At 39.4% G+C, this 18424-nt stretch overlaps 1 protein-coding gene across 2 annotated transcripts in view; it reads right to left on the bottom strand.

Moving 5' to 3' along the window:
* DNA2 (DNA replication helicase/nuclease 2) overlaps nucleotides 1–10972 on the bottom strand; it is a 31821-nt gene extending 20849 nt beyond the window's left edge. Inside the window, exons 1-12 of one of the 2 annotated variants that reach the window (XM_081955876.1) lie at nucleotides 10709–10971; nucleotides 9769–9939; nucleotides 8532–8715; nucleotides 7237–7379; nucleotides 6068–6190; nucleotides 5020–5227; nucleotides 4360–4477; nucleotides 2173–2335; nucleotides 1519–1710; nucleotides 1127–1357; nucleotides 225–341; nucleotides 22–131 (exon numbers count right to left, since the gene is read on the bottom strand). In XM_081955876.1, coding sequence (XP_081812002.1) covers nucleotides 22–131; nucleotides 225–341; nucleotides 1127–1357; nucleotides 1519–1710; nucleotides 2173–2335; nucleotides 4360–4477; nucleotides 5020–5227; nucleotides 6068–6190; nucleotides 7237–7379; nucleotides 8532–8715; nucleotides 9769–9939; nucleotides 10709–10803 — 1855 coding nt within the window. In that variant the 5' untranslated portion in view covers nucleotides 10804–10971. Of the gene's footprint in view, nucleotides 1–21; nucleotides 132–224; nucleotides 342–1126; nucleotides 1358–1518; nucleotides 1711–2172; nucleotides 2336–4359; nucleotides 4478–5019; nucleotides 5228–6067; nucleotides 6191–7236; nucleotides 7380–8531; nucleotides 8716–9768; nucleotides 9940–10708 lie in introns of both variants that reach the window. The other variant, XM_081955877.1, reaches the window with a different exon arrangement.
* Between the last annotated feature and the right edge of the window lie 7452 nt (nucleotides 10973–18424).

The raw sequence follows: 18424 nt of genomic DNA, 5'->3' as shown, positions 1-18424 counted from the left end.
ATAATCTTTTGTCCCTTGTACCTTTCAGAATGTTTGCCACCGTGTCCTTTGCTTCTGGAGGAAGAACAGAACTCAAGTATTGAACAAATTGTGGCTTGTAGAAGTCTATTATTAAGCTACGAAGCTTTTCACTAAAAGAGAAGAGAGGGAGGATGAAATAGTCAACTGTGGAAATATTTCTAAGAGTAATGTTACTTGTGTGGAAATAAAGACCAGAAAAATACCTGGCAGGAGAATTTTTCATTAATTTAGAAAGATTTGCTAAAGGAGCTTCTATGCCAAGTGCTCCTTCCTCATGATCTAATCTATACACAGTATCCCCAGGGAGATGAGATAAATTCCTGAAAAACATTAAACAGAACCAGTAAAATTCCACAAGAAGTTTTAAATACCTCCTGCCCATACAAGATATATATATATTTAAATCTGCTGGCCATTTCAACTGTGATACAATGGATTCTATACAAGTCCCATTTCTCACCAGGAACACAATTTGTTGTGACATTCAAACATCTCCAGAGAAAAACATTTTGCTAAAACCGCATGAAATCTGAAGTACAAGCAATATTGATACTTAACAAAACAGCTTAAATAAGGCAGCACATGCAAGAATCTATATACAGATCTGCCAGTGTCACAGTAAATAGAAATATCACTGTTTATTAGCTGGCACACGTAATCTTATTCTGCAACTAACCAATTACCCGACATTGCCCAGGTATTTATTTATAGGGGGGGAAATGTCCAGACCAAACGTAATTTCTAATGTTGGATTTTCCCCCTTACCAGAGGGATCCCCCTTGTGGAGTACTATGATGTTACAAGGGTAACTCCACTGCACTGTACAGTAGAAGCCATTTTAAGGCACAACAGGCTATATCTTAACAGAACCCATGCCCCGAGGGGTGTCTTACCCCCACCGTATTTTTTTCCAGAGAGTAAGTCATCTGTGTACCAAGTTTGGTTGAAATTGCTCGAGGCGTTCCAGAGTTATGCTGGAACATACACACACAGAGCCATTTATATACATACATATATATATAGAGAGAGAGAGATTAGAAAATGTTGCTTTTTTAAATTCTCAGCAACTGAAATATAAATGCAAGCAATGCAATGCAATCAATACCTATCCAATAAGCAGGAAAGTTTGGTTCTATTGACCTCCTGAATATAGCCAGTAGATAAGGCAAACAAACTGTGGTCTTCATCACTTAGAACAACTCTGTCTCCAACCATCAAAGTTGTGATTGGCACACAATCATCTCTACGCTGGAACCAGTGTAGATACTGTCCATCCGAAACTTCTACTACATTTTCCATTCTGATCATATTTCCAATGCAGTCCCCATGTTTTTCTCTGCAAACATCAAGAACAAAGAATAAACTGGGTTTGGATTTCTTCCATTCGAGACTCAGGCTATAGTACCATTTCTTCTTTCTTATTGTAGTGTGCAGAATGAAGTTTACAAATGAGCTTACAAAAATCACTGCTGATACTTGCTTAAGTCTTTGTCTCACCTTTCTGCAGCAGGCAGCATCCATATATTTTTACGCCCTTTTTTCCCATCTTTATACTGTGACTCCAAAGTTAGCATTAGATACCAGAGGTGGAAATATTCCAAGTGAGAAGGCTTTAAATGACAAATCTCCTTTTCAGTAGCAGCCACCATATCTGGAGGTACTAAGACATCTTTCTGGTGTTCTACGGCCCTGAAACACAACTGAACATGAGTCCACCTAAAAAAAATCTACATTGTATGATTCCTGCTTTCCTGTTCAACCAGTGGTGGGATTCAAAATACTTTACTACCAGTTCTGTGGGCGTGGCTTAGTGGTGTGATATGGCCTGGTGGGCATGGAAGGGAAGGACACTGTAAAATCTTCATTCCCTCCCCACTCCAGAGGAAGGTTACTGCAAAATCCACATTTCCTCCCGATCAGCTGGGACTCAGAAGGCAGAGGCAAGGGCAGTCAGAAGTGGTATTTACCGGTTCTCTGAACTACTCAAAATTTCCACTACCAGAACTGGTCAGAACTGCTGAATATCACCTCTGTGTTCAACCCTCTGTTACATGGTTTCTTATACCAAACCAAGAATGATTCTTGAAATTATAGTGTCAGTCATTCTGGACTAAGGCACCCTTTCATATGCCCTCTTTAAAAGAAACTTACCTACTATAAAGTATACAATTTTGCTTCTGAGAGCAATAGCTACAAGCTTGGCTATCATTAATCAAAGGAGGTAGAGGGGCAAGTTGTGTTTGCTTTTTTCCTATAGATTTATATGTGTTGTGAATAAAATAGAAGGCCAGCTGATTTCTCAGTTTAATCAGTTCTGCAAAGGAAAAAAAGAGAAACAAGTTTAGACACTTGTAAAGGGCATGAAAAAAACATATAGCAAAATCTGGGCATTTAGTATATTCAAGGACTGGCCCTATGAATTCATTCCTCCATTCACCCAAAAGTGAACAAATTATTAAATACAGTTCCACCATAGCTCAAGTCAGCTTCTTTATTAAATATAGTTCTGCGGGCTAACAGGACAACTTTGAGTGTGCAGATAACACCCCCTGAAAGGTTGCTGGACCAGTGAACAGGAGGCTTCTGGGCCCAGTTCAAAGTCCTGGTCATTACCTATTAGGCACAGGCCTGTGATATATGAAGATGACTTGCCGTAACTCAGGGGTGTCAAACTCAAATTCATTGAGGGTCATATCAGGGTTGTGTTTGAACTCAGAGGGGGAGGGGAGCATGGGCAGGGGGGCATGACCAGCTTGACGTCACTCGTGCCTGTGGCTGCCCGAGTGCTCTGCCAGCGAAAACGGGCTTCTGAGCTCAGTTTTCGCTGGCAGAGCACCACAGGCCAATCCTTCACTGTTTCCAGGGCAGCCCCGCGGGCAAGATCTAAGTATCACATGGGCTGGTTCTGGCCTACGGGCCTGGAGTCTGACAACCCTGCCATAACGGTATCTTCCTATCTGGTAAAATATCCAAAGAGATCTATTACCTCCATCTTGATAGCTACATAAGGTACAGTCTAGAGAACAGGCCTGCTCCTTAATAGCTCCCACATTCTGGAACACTCTCCCCCCTCCCTCAAAAAAAATGCTTGGTCCTGTTTCTTCTTCCATTCATCAAATAAAAATTTTTTTATTTCAATGTGGTTTTAGCTCTAATTGACTAGGGGAACTGATCAAAGGCATTTTTATAATTTGTATTAGGTTTCTCTTATTGCTCTATTCACCACCCAGAGTTCATTAGGATGTGGGCAGCCTACAAATACTGCAAAAATTTGATAAATAAATTCTTCATGTTATAAAATTATCTTCATGTTACAAAATTATATTTATTTTTTATTAAAGTGAGTTGCAACGGTAATGATGAGCAACGTGTTAAAGAGGACATCATCAAGCAGTAAAGGAGGGAAAAGAGGATTCTCAGAAATGTCATTGCCAAACGGGGCCTCAGCTTTAGATATTTAGATATATACCACATAATATAATTCAATCTTTTTGACTCAGAATAGGGCTAGGCAGTGAGAATATAACCCAACTGAACTTCTTAAATAATAAACACTGTAGGTTGTTCTGGAATGCTTTTAGAACCCCCTCCACATACCCATTTAAGCTTTAAAAAATGTCTACTACTCCTCCTCTGCTATATTATATGTGTTTCAAAATGTATTTCCATTTACAACTAGGCTGCTTTGCTTTTTGCCATATGATGCATGCGCACGCGCACGTGCACGCATGCACACACACACACACACACACCACAATGAAAACAGTACAATAGAAAGATGGGGTAGAAAATATTGTAACTATACTCCCTCGTATAGACATCACCCTGCCAACAAAAGTGCATATAGTCAAGGCTATGGTTTTCCCAGTTGCAATGTATGGCTGTGTAAGTCAGACCATAATCAAGGCTGAGCGCCAAAGAATGGAGGCCTTTGAACTATGGTGCCGGAGAAGACTCCTGCAAGTCCCTTGGGACTGCAAGGCGATCAAACCGGTCAGTCCTAGAGGAGATGAATCCTGACTGCTCTTTAGAAGGCCAGGTCCTGAAGAGGAAACTCAAATACTTTGAATTTCACCTAATGAGAAGGAAGGACTCACTGGAGAAGAACCTAGTGCTGGGAACGATTGAGGGCAAAAGAAGAAATGGACGACAGAGAATGAGGTGGCTGGATGGAGTCACCGAAGCTGTCGGCGTGAGCTTAAATGGACTCCGGGGGATGGTAGAGGACAGGAAGGCCTGGAGGAACGTTGTCCATGGGGTTGCCATGGGTCGGACACAACTTTGCAACTAACAACAACAATACTCCCTTGTGGATATTTTTGCTATCACAAAAGTTACCTCTCCTATCCATACGACTTCCTACTACAGGAATCATATTGCCTGTTTTCAAATATAAGAGAAATCCACCTTCAGGATCAACTCGCCTTTCTTGACACAGTAAGGAGTACAAAATTACCTAAAAAGATATTTAAAACAAAACCTAAAATTAAACATAGAAACAAAGTGAAGGTATGTGCAGCATTTTAGTACACTGAGAAAGATAATTAAAACTACAGTAATTCCATTTTCAATATTTTCTGGTATGTGACCATCCTAAGATCATCAATGCAGAGTAAGTGCTAAAAACAATCTCATATAATTGTATCAGATGATGGCTTGCCCTTGCCTAGGATGAAAACATTCCTCCCTCAAAGATATTCTAACCATTATATTAAACAGACTCCTGTAGCTGGCTGTTATAGATAACAACGTCTTCTCCTAATTTGCCAGGAATGTCAAATGAGGTATTCCTGGCACCTTTCAACTATGAAGACCAAAAAGGCAATGTCAGAAAATCATGGAAATAAAGTGTCATTCAACCCAGCACAGAAGATTATCTGCAAAATGCTTTGCAAGTATGTCCATCAGGATGCTCTTATATATAGTGTAGATGCCTTCAATAATCTTATATTCTTCATGTATTTAAACTTTACATTCCATATATATACCAATATGTACCTGACTTCTATGCTCTACAGAGTTAGACTCTTTTCCACTTTTAAGCTCCAGTGGCATTATTCTGGTCTGAGTTTTAGATCTTTCATGAATGGTTACTCCAGCTGTAACATCAATCTTGCCCTTTAAGCCAAACCTGGGGCACCAGATATTCTCCTCAACATCCAGGATTTCTGTAACCTTGACATTAGAACAGGACTTAGCACCTAGTCTGTCACAAAACAATTTGTATATGTTAATTTAACTGTTAACTATGCATTTCCTGAAAGACACAAGGAAGAACAATTAAAATCCTGCATTCCTCTTGAATAGAAGACTAAAATAGTAGAGAACAAGAGAATGCTTCTAAACAACTTGGGCTATTATTTGTCTGTGTTTAGTTCCTGAATTAAAGAACACATCAGCATAAATATTCAGCGCAGTCATAGACAGAACCAACCTTTTGCGAAGATTACAGCAAAGCTTGGACATTTTCTGGAAAAGATGCAAACTGCTTCTTTTTTCCGACTACTAAATATAGCTCGCCTACAACATCAGCAAAGCTATAATACAAGCTCGAAAATACGTTGTCACTGGATAGTTCAGGTGACACAATAAAAATTTAACAATTTGTATGGGGGGGGGGAGCCAAGGAATTGAAGACATGTATATAAATTTGTGCTGTGGTGGTTTGCTTATATAATGTATTGAATAAAGCACAATTGGATGGGTTTATGATACACTAAGCCATAATACATGCAGGCCACATCATGCCTTGCGATATAAAACCAAACTGCAGGATAGCTATGTGCAGCTTCCACCAAGACCCTCTCGGGAATTTGAAAAATCAAAATTATTTGCAAAAATTGAAAACCCTCATTATTTATTGTTTAAAATGTTTTGATGGGAAATATTTATGTTAATATCTAAGGGTTTAATATTTTTTACATGATTCAATCATCAAATTCTATGAATGCATCCATTTTAATTTTAAATGTGGTAAATATTAAGGCTAGGAAATATTGCACTAAAGCATAGTAAGTTTGTTTGTACTCAAAAAACAATTACTTACGGTTTTAACTGTACATTATTTTGACTATGTTTGTATGTATAGACTTCTGCCCATTTAATAAAAGATGGTAAGTATTCCTCAATCTCATGAATTATATCCTTTTGCTCCAGATTTAACTGATACCTTTAGGAGTGAAAGAAGGATGTTAGAAACTGGACAAGAAAGATTCTTGGGCTTTTTTCGTTTAGCAAAGTCAGCTATAGGAAATTGAAAAAGGCTCAGGATCATAAAATAATTTTATTAATAAAATGGCAACTTAATTCAATGATTGATTGATTGATTTGTATTCCACCTTTATTATTTTTATAAATAATTCAAGGCAGAAAACATATCCAAACATCCCTTCCTCCTATTTTCCTCCAGTTGCGCTGAGAAGTACTGGGCCAAAGTCATCCAGCTGGCTTTCATGGCTAAGGTCAGTCTAGACCAGGGTTGTCAAACTCACGTCATCATGGTGGCATCATGTGATCAGGACTTTTTTCACCTTCGATAAACCAGTGTGGGCATGGCCAGCACATGATGCATTAGCAGTCCTGGTTTAGACCAAACTGGATCTATGAAACCAAGTAGAGTTAATAATAATTTCTGAAGGAACTCAAGGATCAGACCCAAGGTTTTCGGCGACTGCATGGAGACCTAGGTCCATAATGTATTTTTTTTCTTTTATGACCCTGTAATTACTTGCTTCAAGGTGGGGTTGGGGTGACTGAGTGAAGCTGAGAATTTAGTGGCCAGATGCTCTTCCTGATGCCTTTCCGGAGTTCACAGCAGATATTTTCTCTCTGCACCCCGACAGAGAAACATCTATTGCTACCTAGGTCTTCAATTCTAGGCCACCACACTGCCCTGGATCATTCATATATTTCAAATCAAAAAAGAGGGGAAAATAGGAATGTGAAAATATGAAAACTATTTTGGCATACATTCTCAATCATGATAACGAGAAGGAAAATGCTTCAATATTGTGAACTGAATTGGTAGCTGAATACTGGAAACCTGGTAACTGAAAAGATTTTCACAAGTGAATCTTTGATTCAGAGAGTTCTAATGAAACAGTTTTCACATGGTCAACAACAGCAACGACCTACAACAATACACCAACTAGTCTCCACTAAGTATTAAAACTAAGAAAATATAATTCTTAAAAATTATTTCTTGATAACTCTTACAGTTCTTTTAGATATTTTGGTCCATGAACAGCCGAGAAAGCAATTTCTTTCAGTTTCTCCTGTGTAAAATTTATTCCCGCTTTCTGGAAAATTTCATGTAGAATTGTGCCTACCAGCATTGCACGTGAAGTACATTCACATTTCTGTAAAACAAAACAACCACTTTTGAAATATTTGCATAAATGTGTCCTACATATCAATCAATCTGCAAAATTCTTTGCTTCCCTTACTATGCTCATACTAAGGCCACAGGTCTGTACAATACATACATTTACTACTAGTAAGTCACTGAACACAGAAAGAACTTATTTCTGAGAAAAGATAAGTAAGGCTATGCTTCAAATAAGCCAAGAAAGCTAAGAATAGAAAAACATACAACATATAGTAAAAAAGTATTTTAAAAAACTAAGGAGTGAATGTGCTATCTTAAATTACAAGATTAAAAATACTGTTTCTTAGTTGAGTATTTTCTACAATTTTTCTATTATTATAATTATAAATCTTTCTGAATATAAGTAAAAGATAATTGAAGTCTGAATATATATATTTTTTACCAGTTAAACTATCTATAGTCTCCAAGTGCACTAGTGTTGTTTTTGTTATATTTTCAGAAGAAATAAAGAAAAACTGTAAAGATGTCTATTTTGTTTCCATATAAAAATTAAAAGTCTCATGGCTGATATTAGAACATAAAGGGCTTCCTCTGGCCCAACCACATTAAAAAATTAACTCCCCTGTATTATGATCTTTTCAAACAAATAATACGGGAGCAGCCCTATCACAAAGTTATCAAAGCAGACTGCCACATGCTTTAATCCACGAATGTCAAACTGGCAGCCCATGGGCCAAATGGGTCACGTGCAGGCCACGCCCACCCCAGCTCCGCAAATGGGAAAACCGTTGCAAAACATCACGTGACAGCAATGTGACACTGCAAGTTTGACACCCATGCTTTAATCCAACAAAATCACAGCTGTCATGGCAGATGAAACTGATAAAACACAAGCAACCACTGCCTCTATTACTGCATTATAAAAGAATCAGGGTCCATCACCTCCAATGTACATATGGAAGTAACAAAAGCATTCAGAAGACCTTTATCCTTATAGGTTTACTTGTATAATATATGAAACATCCATTCAATTAAATGCCCTTTGAAACACCTGCAAATGAATCCAGCCAATAATCCAGCACCATTTTGGAGCTAAAGTAAATTATGATTTTACTGATGATAAAAAATCTTGACATGACAACTGTTTTAAACATTTAGAAATCCATTTTTTAAAAAAACTTACCCGGAACTTTTCACTCAGTACAGCTCTTCTCATGCACTGAATGCTCTTTGATACAGTTGTACCAGAAAGTAGCACATCTGGATACAGAATTAAGTATCCTGAATCGGCATTTATTATCCAGATACCAGAATTGCACTCTCCTTCTAAGTGAATTATATCTCCAGGCTGGACTGGAACAGAAATCCTTTAAAAAAGATAGATTAAAGAGGGCAAATATGTTTGGAAATGGGAGATAAAATAAAGAAAATAAACTATTTTTTTCTACAAATGATCCACCTCTTCTCTGGGTATGTGCAAATACAGATCCCCACATAAATAGGGGGGAAACATTCCCCCATGTAAAGGTTATGTGGATTTCTGAAGCCCAAATCTGCTAGCTAGCCTAAAGACTAGATAGTTCACTGGAAAAAAGGCATAAATTTACCTGCATTCAAAATTGCTTAGGTTAGAGCCATTTTAATTATGAGCATAAATAATACAAATAGTGATATTGTTTTCTATTGCAACACCTGTCATCTGGAATATCACCCCCTGTTGATCTTTCACAAAACCCAAAGACACATTTTTATCATTAGAATTTGTGACTCAAATATGTAGTGCACTCTGTGTAATAGTTATGTTAATTTGTTGGTGTTGGTTCTGTTTTTTTATCTCAACTGCTTACAACTGTTTTTCAAATTATATTTTTTAATGTTTTTAATTGTGGTTAACCATGCACTCAGAATCATGAATGGAGACAAGCAACTACATAAATTAAAATAATAAAACAGGACACGGATAAAAGTACATAAAATGAAAAAAAGTGAGGAAAAAACTAAATTAAATAAATACTAAATAAATACTAGTTAAATGAATAAATACATAAACACTAGAAGGGTAGTTGAGAGAAATAAACACCATACATTTTATCAATTTGCTTATGACTTATGTTCACAATACATATTGAATCACAAAACAGTTACCGGTAATCCTATTTTTTATGCTAACTCACTATATGAATCCAGCCCATGTGCTTAGCTTTGGTGCAACACACCCAAAAATAAAGTTTATTAGGTAACAGGAAGGTTCACCAAGGGTAAATACGCAGTAAGAGCAAACCACGAGAAAGTTTCCATAAAATATTTCCCTAATCGTTCCCTGTTATTCTTATAAATTTATCACAAAATTAATTTTTCACAATAGGGGTGTAATTAGAAATCTACCAGACAAATGTCCCCTCCATTTGCCTGAGAATTACCAGTCATCTTGAAGGATGCACAACTCTCTCTCTGAATCGTCAAGCATTGAAGAAACAATTGTCAGACGTTTCTCACATTCTTCGTCATCTTGAACATGTACAACACAGTATCTGTTGTTCAAACCTCTTTGGAGTACAGTATCCGGGAAGCCGATCATTTTCTTTGGAAACCTAAAATAAATAGACCAATAATTGTTTTAGATGGTAAAATAATAATTACACCTACAATAGAATAATCATGCACATTTTCCAGCTCAAGGGTGTGTGTGTGGGGGGGAGATGTCACTGCATATTAAAAAGGGGGCAAGATTTCAGTGCTCTACTTGTGGCTACCCCTCTTAGTTAGAACAATTAATCAATGGAACAACTTGCCTCCCAAAGCTGTGAATGCTCCAACACTGGACGTTTTAAAGAAGATGCTGGATATCCATTTGTCTGAAGTGGTGTAGGGTCTCCTGTCTAAGCAGGGGGCTGGACTAGAAGACCTTCAAGGTCCCTTCCAACTCTGTTATTCTATATTCTATATTATTGCCTTTTTCAGCTTCCCTGTCAAAAGGACTCAGAAGGAATTTCAAGTGAGAACCATTATCTGCAGCCAAAAGATCAAGCCCAGGAAGGGAACCATTCATTCACCATTAATTTTCACTTTCAAACAACATCCAGACCTCTTTTTTTTAACTTTCATCTTATTGGGAAAAAATTTGTGACCGTCTTGATGATCCCATGGGGCCCCTTCCTAACTGGAAGCAGAGTTGGTTCTGTGAGCTTACTTATAGGGTACCATGAAACACGTTCCACTAAACCACGATCAAACTACGCTGCATTCAAGGTTTTAAGCGGGAGGGGGGTTCCTCGCACTACACACGCACACGCGCGCACACACACACAAAAACACCGGGGCGCTTTCAAGGCCCCGCTTCAGCCCGGCCGAGACGACCACCTTTCCGCCAACGGCTCTTCCACGAAGCTTTTCTCCATCAGCTCCTCCAGCGAGGCTCCGTCCAGTCCCTCCAGGGTTTCCTCCCCGGCCGCCATGCGAACTATCGGGACTCCGGCCGTAAAAGCCCGCCAAACCCGCCCTCGCCTGGTCCGGCTTGTGAGGTGCGCCTTTCTCCGCCTCCGCGCCGCTTTCGGAGAGGAAGAGGCGAGGCTGCTGTAGCTCCCTCTGCACAGGCGGGCTATAGCTGCCTTGCGGACGCTTGCTCAGAAGGGGCTCCCGCCGGCCCCTGAAGGAAAAAGTGGCTTTGACCGGCAGGGCCGAATTTCTCTCTCTCTCCCCCCCCCCCCCACTTCGCGAACCAACTGTGACAACTCAGGCTTATTCTTGGATGGAAATATTAAGCCAGGTGGGGAAATAAAAAAGGAGGCCACAGGATGCCCATTCCTCTGTGTTGATGACCATTTATTGTATGTTATATTTTTATCTCACTTTTATTATTTTGTAAGTAATTTGAGGGACGCGGTGGCTCAGTAACTAAGACACTGAGCTTGTCGATCAGAAAAGTCAACAGTTCAGTGGTTCGAATCCCTAGCCGTGTAACAGAGTGAGCTCCCATTACTTGTCCCAGCTTCTGCCAACCTAGCAGTTCGAAAGCCCATAAAAAAATGCAAGTAGAAAAATAGGAACCACCTTTGGTGGGAAGGTAACAGTGTTCCGTGCACCTTGGAAGTCAAGTCATGCCTGCCACTTGACCACGGAGATGTCTTCAGACAACGCTGGCTCTTCAACTTTGAAACAGAGATGAGCGCCACCCCCTAGAGTCGGGAACAACTAGCACATATGTGCAAGGGTAACCTTTACCTTTAAGTAAAGTTTGCAGGCATACATCTTAGTCTTCCCTATTTTCCACACAACCACCACCCTGTGAATTGAGAACGTCACTAGCCCAAAGTAACCCAGCCCTTTGCTTTCATGGCCAAAGTGAACTCAATTTCCAGTTTCCAGGCCAGCATCTTCTGTTGGACGCCTGAAGCACTGCTCTGCTCTCCCTTTCTCCCTTTATGATATTTTTAACAATTTGTAAGCTATCTAAAGAAGCTGGGAGTAGAGCAGCACATTAATGTAATATACTGAATTTCCTTGAACACAGGCTATTGGGCTACTTCAGTTATCCATGGTGTGTGGTGTGAAAACAGCCAGGGAAAGAGCACCACAATGTGGTTTATTTGGTCGGTCGGTCTCTGTCTACCTATCATCCATCATCTATCTATCTATCTATCTATCTATCTATCTATCTATCTATCTATCTATCTATCTATCATCTATCTATCATCTATCTATCTATCTATCTATCTATCTATCTATCATCTATCAATATCTTTCTCAATATCTCTATCAATATCTATCTCTATCAATATCTATCGTTATCTCTCTCCCACCTCCCTCTCTCTCTCTCTCTCTGGTAAGGCTTCATTCACACATTGCACTAAGCCAGTATTTCTTATAACGTTTTGATTTCAGTATTCTTTCCCACTTTTAAACAATTTGGAGGTGTCCAAAACAGCTTTTGTTCATATGGGTCATATTTACTATATTAAAAATTAAGATCGATGCATTTACAGAATATTTATTGAATCCAACTCAATTCAGTTTATTGTGGCCATAAACCAGTACAGATGATAAAATGAAGTTTAAGACAGAATTAGAATACATTTGTAAAACTAACATTAAGTGAGGTCCAGGATACAACTTATATTAAAATGTAAGGTTTCTTAAACCATGTAAAATAACTACTAAATCAATTAGATATTATTATGTTAATGAAGAAAACCTGTATTTTTAACAAATTAAAGATAGGAAAAATGAGTTTTAAATGTTTGCAAATATGTTTAATACCTGGCAAATAATTTTCATTTTGATGACCCCTGTGGATGCCGTCAGCCACTCTTTTAAGAAAAGCTGTACAAACTTTTTATGTTTTAAAAGAATTTTATTCGTTTTTAAAATTTATGGGGAAAGGGTAGGTGGATATACAAAAAAAAAAAAATTGGCAGCTCCATCGTGCTAGAGGTAGGAATCTCTCCAATTCTCACAACTTTTTACAGAAAAAAAAAACAAAAGATAAAAGATAAGCAGAAACAGCATCTTATTATACATTGTATCAACCATGTTTTCAATAATCTCTTTTGCCACTTTCTAATATATCAACAATTAGAATGATATTCCAGATATATTTATTTTTGTGACCTGTCTTTCTATTATTGTTCCCTGTCCCCAGGGGGAGCCGCAGCCCCTCCCTCCTTCATGTCTTGTGTGTTGTCGCCTTTTTCACTACTACTTATATTTCCGTCCTCTAGGAGGGCACTATGTTTTTTAATGAAGGCCTCTGCCTCCACAACTGTGTTAATTCTAATTCTGTTTCCCTCCCAGAAGATCAGCATTCCTTCTGGCAATAACCATCTAAACCAAATTCCCTTATTATATAATTTCTTTGATAAGGAGGAATACTTCCTCCTCTTATCTCTTATTTTTTTCGGAATTTGCTTAAGAATGGCAATTTCTTTATCTTTATATTTTAGTGGTCCCCCCCCCCCCCCGCTGAGCCCCTAGAATCTCATCCCTCGTGGTCTTCCTAAGAAATTTAACATGTACTTCCCTTGGAACATTATGTGTTCTGGCATATGCTGAATTAATCCTATAAACCAGATCCATATCCCACCACAACTGTTCTTTATCTCTTTTAATATATTCTGCTAAAATTGTACTCATAATATCCTTAAGATCTTCATCTTCTGTCTCCGGTAGGTTCTGGAATCTGAGAAAGAAGGACATTCTTTCAAGTTCTATCTTTGCCATAAAATTTTCCAATTCTGTATTCCCCTTCTGGACTGCCTTAACATCCTCCCTCAGCCCAAACACGCCCTCCTCCAGCACACCAATTCTCTGTTTATTTTCTGTTATTTGCTGCTGCACACTTTTAAGCTCTTCTCTAAAATCTGCTACCTCCTTTTTCAACTCATTTTGTTCCTGCATAAGAGGCTGAAACATTTGAGTAACAGATAAATCTTTTGAACTCTCTCCAGTCCTTTCTTGTGAAAATTATGAAATTTTTGTCTGTTGAGTCGTTGGACTGGATGTAGAAGAGGTCGGTGCCAAGGCTGCTTTGCCTGTAGGTAGTTTTCTGGGCCCCATTGTCTAAGTTCAGAAAGAGTATAAATATTTTGCAAAAGAAATGGCGTCTGTGAAGCGCGCAGCCGAGCAAGTCCGAGAAGACAGGCAAATCCAAAAGTGAAAATTAACCCTCTGTCACAGTTCCAAGCCAAGAAGTCACTCAAAAAAAAAAAAAAAAAGAAATCAAATAATCCAAATCCAGAAAGACCACGTAACAGGAGAGGCTCCAAGAGTCCTTCAGGGGGGATAATATAAAGCCAGACTTTCTTCAAAGGTAGTTTCAAAAGGCAGACTTCATTTATAAGTGCGAAGAAGAAGACATAAGCAGGCCATCTTGGCTCCCCCTTGGAATCAGGAGCAGAACATTAAAAACTTCCATAAAGCTTTCAAAACAACTCAGCAATCAGCTCTTGCAGTTATGATATAAGTCTTTTCATATAGTTAGTTCAAGTGGCTAATTCAACTTTTTGCTCTCTATCTCCATTCCGAGATTGAGAGACAGTCCAAATGCCGCTTTGCCTGAGAGGGGTAGAAGAAAAAAAGCAACCCCCCTCCAATCTTCCTACTTCAAACAGATTGAATCCACAACTTACAAAAAAGCCGCTGCTCATCAGTTAAAAGCAATTAAGGAGATTGGAGCGAACTTCTCACCTCCAGCACTTCAGCCACTGCATGTAGTTAACTCTTTCCTTCCGGAATCCATTCAGTGAAGGTGCTGCTATGCACCCCCTACGCTCCCCAGCTCCTGAGGCGAAACTGAAGACCCCCCCCCCACATGGCTGCCGCCTATCCGGGGGGTTCCAGCAAGCCGCCCTACGGCAGGTGGTCCCTCCAAGACCGCCTGTGCTCCTAAAAGGAGCCCACCAGAGAAGCGAACAGCGGACCAACATCCGTCGCCTTTGGAAACCGGAAGTGATCTCAAAAGCTGTACAAACATTTTATATTCTTGCTATTATTCTGTCCCCAGAATCACTCTGAACATGAGATGTACAGCAAATAAATTTTATAAATAAATATAAAAAATTATGGCTTAGTATTACAAACCCATGCAATCGTGCTTTATTCACTAAATTATGCAAGTAAATTGCTGCAATTGCAGCAAAAGGAAGCCAATTGCACAGAACATAAACAGACCAAGCACTGGTTTTCAGGTATCCAGAAAGACCCAAGCAGGTGGACACAGTTGATTTTAATTCCTCAGAAATTGTAAATCCATTTTCAAACTACAGCAAACAAGATGTAGGGCAGTGTTTCTTGACTGTGGCCATTTGAAGATGTGTGGATCTAAGCTCCTAGTGCTAGCTGGGGAATTGGAAGTCCACACTTTTAAGGCCAAGGCTGAGAAACTCTAATGTAAAGTGTTCGAAAACTTGGCCCTTCCCTAGAATTGCCCCCAAAGGGTAGCATGATTTTTCATCCACACCTCTTGATTCTGAAAGGCAAATATATAGATGCCAATCTATGAGGTCTGGTCATACAATATCTTTTGGCAAATGGATAGCTACCTACTTTGTGACTTAGTGGGTTACTGTGAACCAGCTGATTCATTCAGTGGATACATCTAGAAAGCAATTTCCATGAGAAGGCAGCTATTAGAGGAATGCTACTGCATAGAAACTAGAACTGCATAGAACTACTGTAATTTTTAAAAAAGTTTTCCATTAATGTGTATATTAACAGAACAGCAATATAACTGAATAAAGACCGATATTACTTTGTAGCCTAAACAACGAACAAAACTATACACCTAAAAAGTTGCACATTCACAGTTTATTTTAACTGTGAATGTGCAACTTTTTAGGTATATAGTTTTGTTTGCATTTTCTTGCCCACTTACTGTGTGGCATACATTTATGGATCCAGGACAGGAATATTGAGTTTTCTCAGAGTTTGTATGTTTCCAATCAGATGATACCAAAAGCAAATCATAGGGGTTCATGTTGTCCCAAAGGGTTGAAAATACAGGAAATCAGCCTCATCAAGGGTATCTTCTATTTAACAAGCTATAAGCCACTGGAAGAAGCTGGCACATGAAATGGTGAATTCCCCTTTACTAGGTGCCTTTAAATAGAGGCTGTCATGGATGCTTAAGTCGATCATGCACTGAGCAGGGGGACAAATTGGATGACCTCTTGTTTTGTTTTAAAAAGCCTTAATTCTTTTCTGATGTGGCAATATTTGTAAGCAGTGCTTGATTTGAATTAATGCTAATGCCAGCTTTTTATTGTTTTAGGGATTTGGGGGTAAAGTTATCAAGTTCATCACGATCAGTTTATTCTTTCCTTACTTAAGTATCCCTTACTTGATATTCATTAATAACTGAAAATGGGAGGAATGTATGAAGGTTTGAGGGGAAAATATAAAAGTACATACTTCTCCTGGATTTTTCTCCCTTCTCCCATATTGATTTTTTTTAATTGTTGGGAATAGTCTGGACAATTTTATTTTAAATGTAAACTTCACAAAGAGGTCAGGATAATTGTATGGTAAATCAAACTTGCATATACTGCACTGCATGCTCTTAAAATTGCAAAGTGAACTAGGATCTGTAAAGGGTTCCATTTTTAATACACTCCTTCTGTGGCTTTAAAATTTCCAAAAATTCCAGAGGCAAGTAAATTCAATAAAAGTACGTCCTACTCAAAAATCAGCAAGCTTACAAGGATTGCAATAAACTCTGCCCCAGAATAGGTCCTCCAAAATAACAAATCAATTCCACACACTTCAAACCAGCAATCAAGCTTGGTTTGAGAGCATCACTTTTTTTACCCACTCATCCACCTGGCAGAAAAAGCTGCAATTAAGCATTTCTAAATGGGTTGGAAAGAAAGGTTCCTTCTTGTTTTCAGTGTGACAGGAAAAAGGATGCTTCAAATGTGCAGGGATGTACTTAAAGTACCTCTAATCACGTGTACTCCTAGGATCCTGCTGCAGCTGGCTGAGTAAAGACAATGCTCTAAGGGTGTCAAGCTTAAGGCCTATAGGCCGGATCTGGGGTGCTTAGATCTGGCCTGCGGGGTCAGCCTGGAAACAGCGAAGGACCGGCCTGTGGTGCCTCTGCAACAAAAACAGAGCTTGGGAGGGCTGCAGGAGGCAGTTCAGGCTGAAAATGGGGTCAAAGGGGAGAGGGGTGTCGCACGCAGTCCCCAGAGCTCCGTTTCTGCTGGCAGAGGGATGCAGGCCGTCCAGGCCAAAAATGGGGTCCATGGTGGTGTCACATGCTCCCCCCCCCCCAAGCTCAGTTTTCACTGGCAGGGGGCTAGCAAAACAAACTAAAAGCAGAACAAAACAAAAGGAGAAATGTTTTCCCTTTTGCATTTGAGCATCCAGGAAGGGACAGGAAAGGAGAAAGGGAAAGACAAAGAAAAAGGAAAGAGGGGAAGAAAGAAGGAAGGAAAAAGAAGAGAAGGAAGGAAGGTCCTGCCTTAGCACTTGGCCACCGGCAGATAGCAAGGCTCCTCTGGAAGACAAGGGTTTGATGCTTTTCCTGGTCTTGCCTTCCTCCACTTGATTCACAGGTGCCCCCAACATGAGTGTTGAGCTGGCCACACCCACCCCATTCCCCCCCCCCCACAGGTCAAACACAGCTCTGATGCCACCCTCAATGAAATAGAGTTTGACACACCTGCTTTAAAGCATTGCTGAGAGGGACTATTAGTGCCCCAAACCTTTTTTAAATCCAAAGTTCTGCAGAGCCTCAAGGGTGAATATATGAACAAGATCAACTTTATGCTCAGATGACCAACCAAGAATCTTTATAAACTACAGAGTAACCAGCAAAAAAGCTAAACACAATCAGGTTAATAAACAGAAGACCACTAGGTAATGCCAAACTGTATGCTAGACTGGAAAGTTGTTAGCATCTTGGAAGCAGGCAATAGCAAGCCACTTTGCTTGTTGCTAAAAAGGATGTACAATCCCATGTAATCCCTACTCAAATTAAAGGGAGAATTTACCTTTTGTGAAGCAAGGTTGCTACATATATACACTGCAGCAATTTCTTGAAAACACTTACATTGACTAAACGGCAATAACGATGAGATACTGCAATTCAATTTCTATTTATAAATCGGTCCACTGAGTCACTTCTAGGCAATAAAGATATTATTGCATTGCAAGGGTCTCCAATCTTTTTGGTTCTACGGACTGGTGGTGGCACTTTCAGAGGTGGGGGGGGGATGGTTTCACATGTGCAATCTAGATCACACACATATGCAAATGAAGCTTCGCAAGCTTGTCCACCACTTTGGCAGTCCAGTTCCCAACAGGCTATGGTCCAGTAGTGGGCTGCGGCCTTGGGGTTTGGGACCCTTTCTGTATTGTATTTTGATTGCTACTTTCAGACAGCTATCCTTCCAAATTGCAGCAAAGTACAGAACCAACATTCAGAAGTTATAGAACTGTATACCAGCGTCTCCAAATTGCCCAGGAAGACCAACATTTAACCGCAGTTCCATTTATCATTCATCAGTATCTTAAAACTGCGCAAAGGGAAACCTGTAATTCTAAAGACATATATTGATATGCTTGCGATATTCAGTCATA

This window comes from Natrix helvetica, assembly GCF_964273705.1.
Source record: "Natrix helvetica genome assembly, chromosome: 5".
NCBI lineage: Eukaryota > Metazoa > Chordata > Lepidosauria > Squamata > Natricidae > Natrix > Natrix helvetica.
Note: the sequence above shows the minus strand (reverse complement) of the source record. Positions and strands in the feature narration are given on the sequence as shown.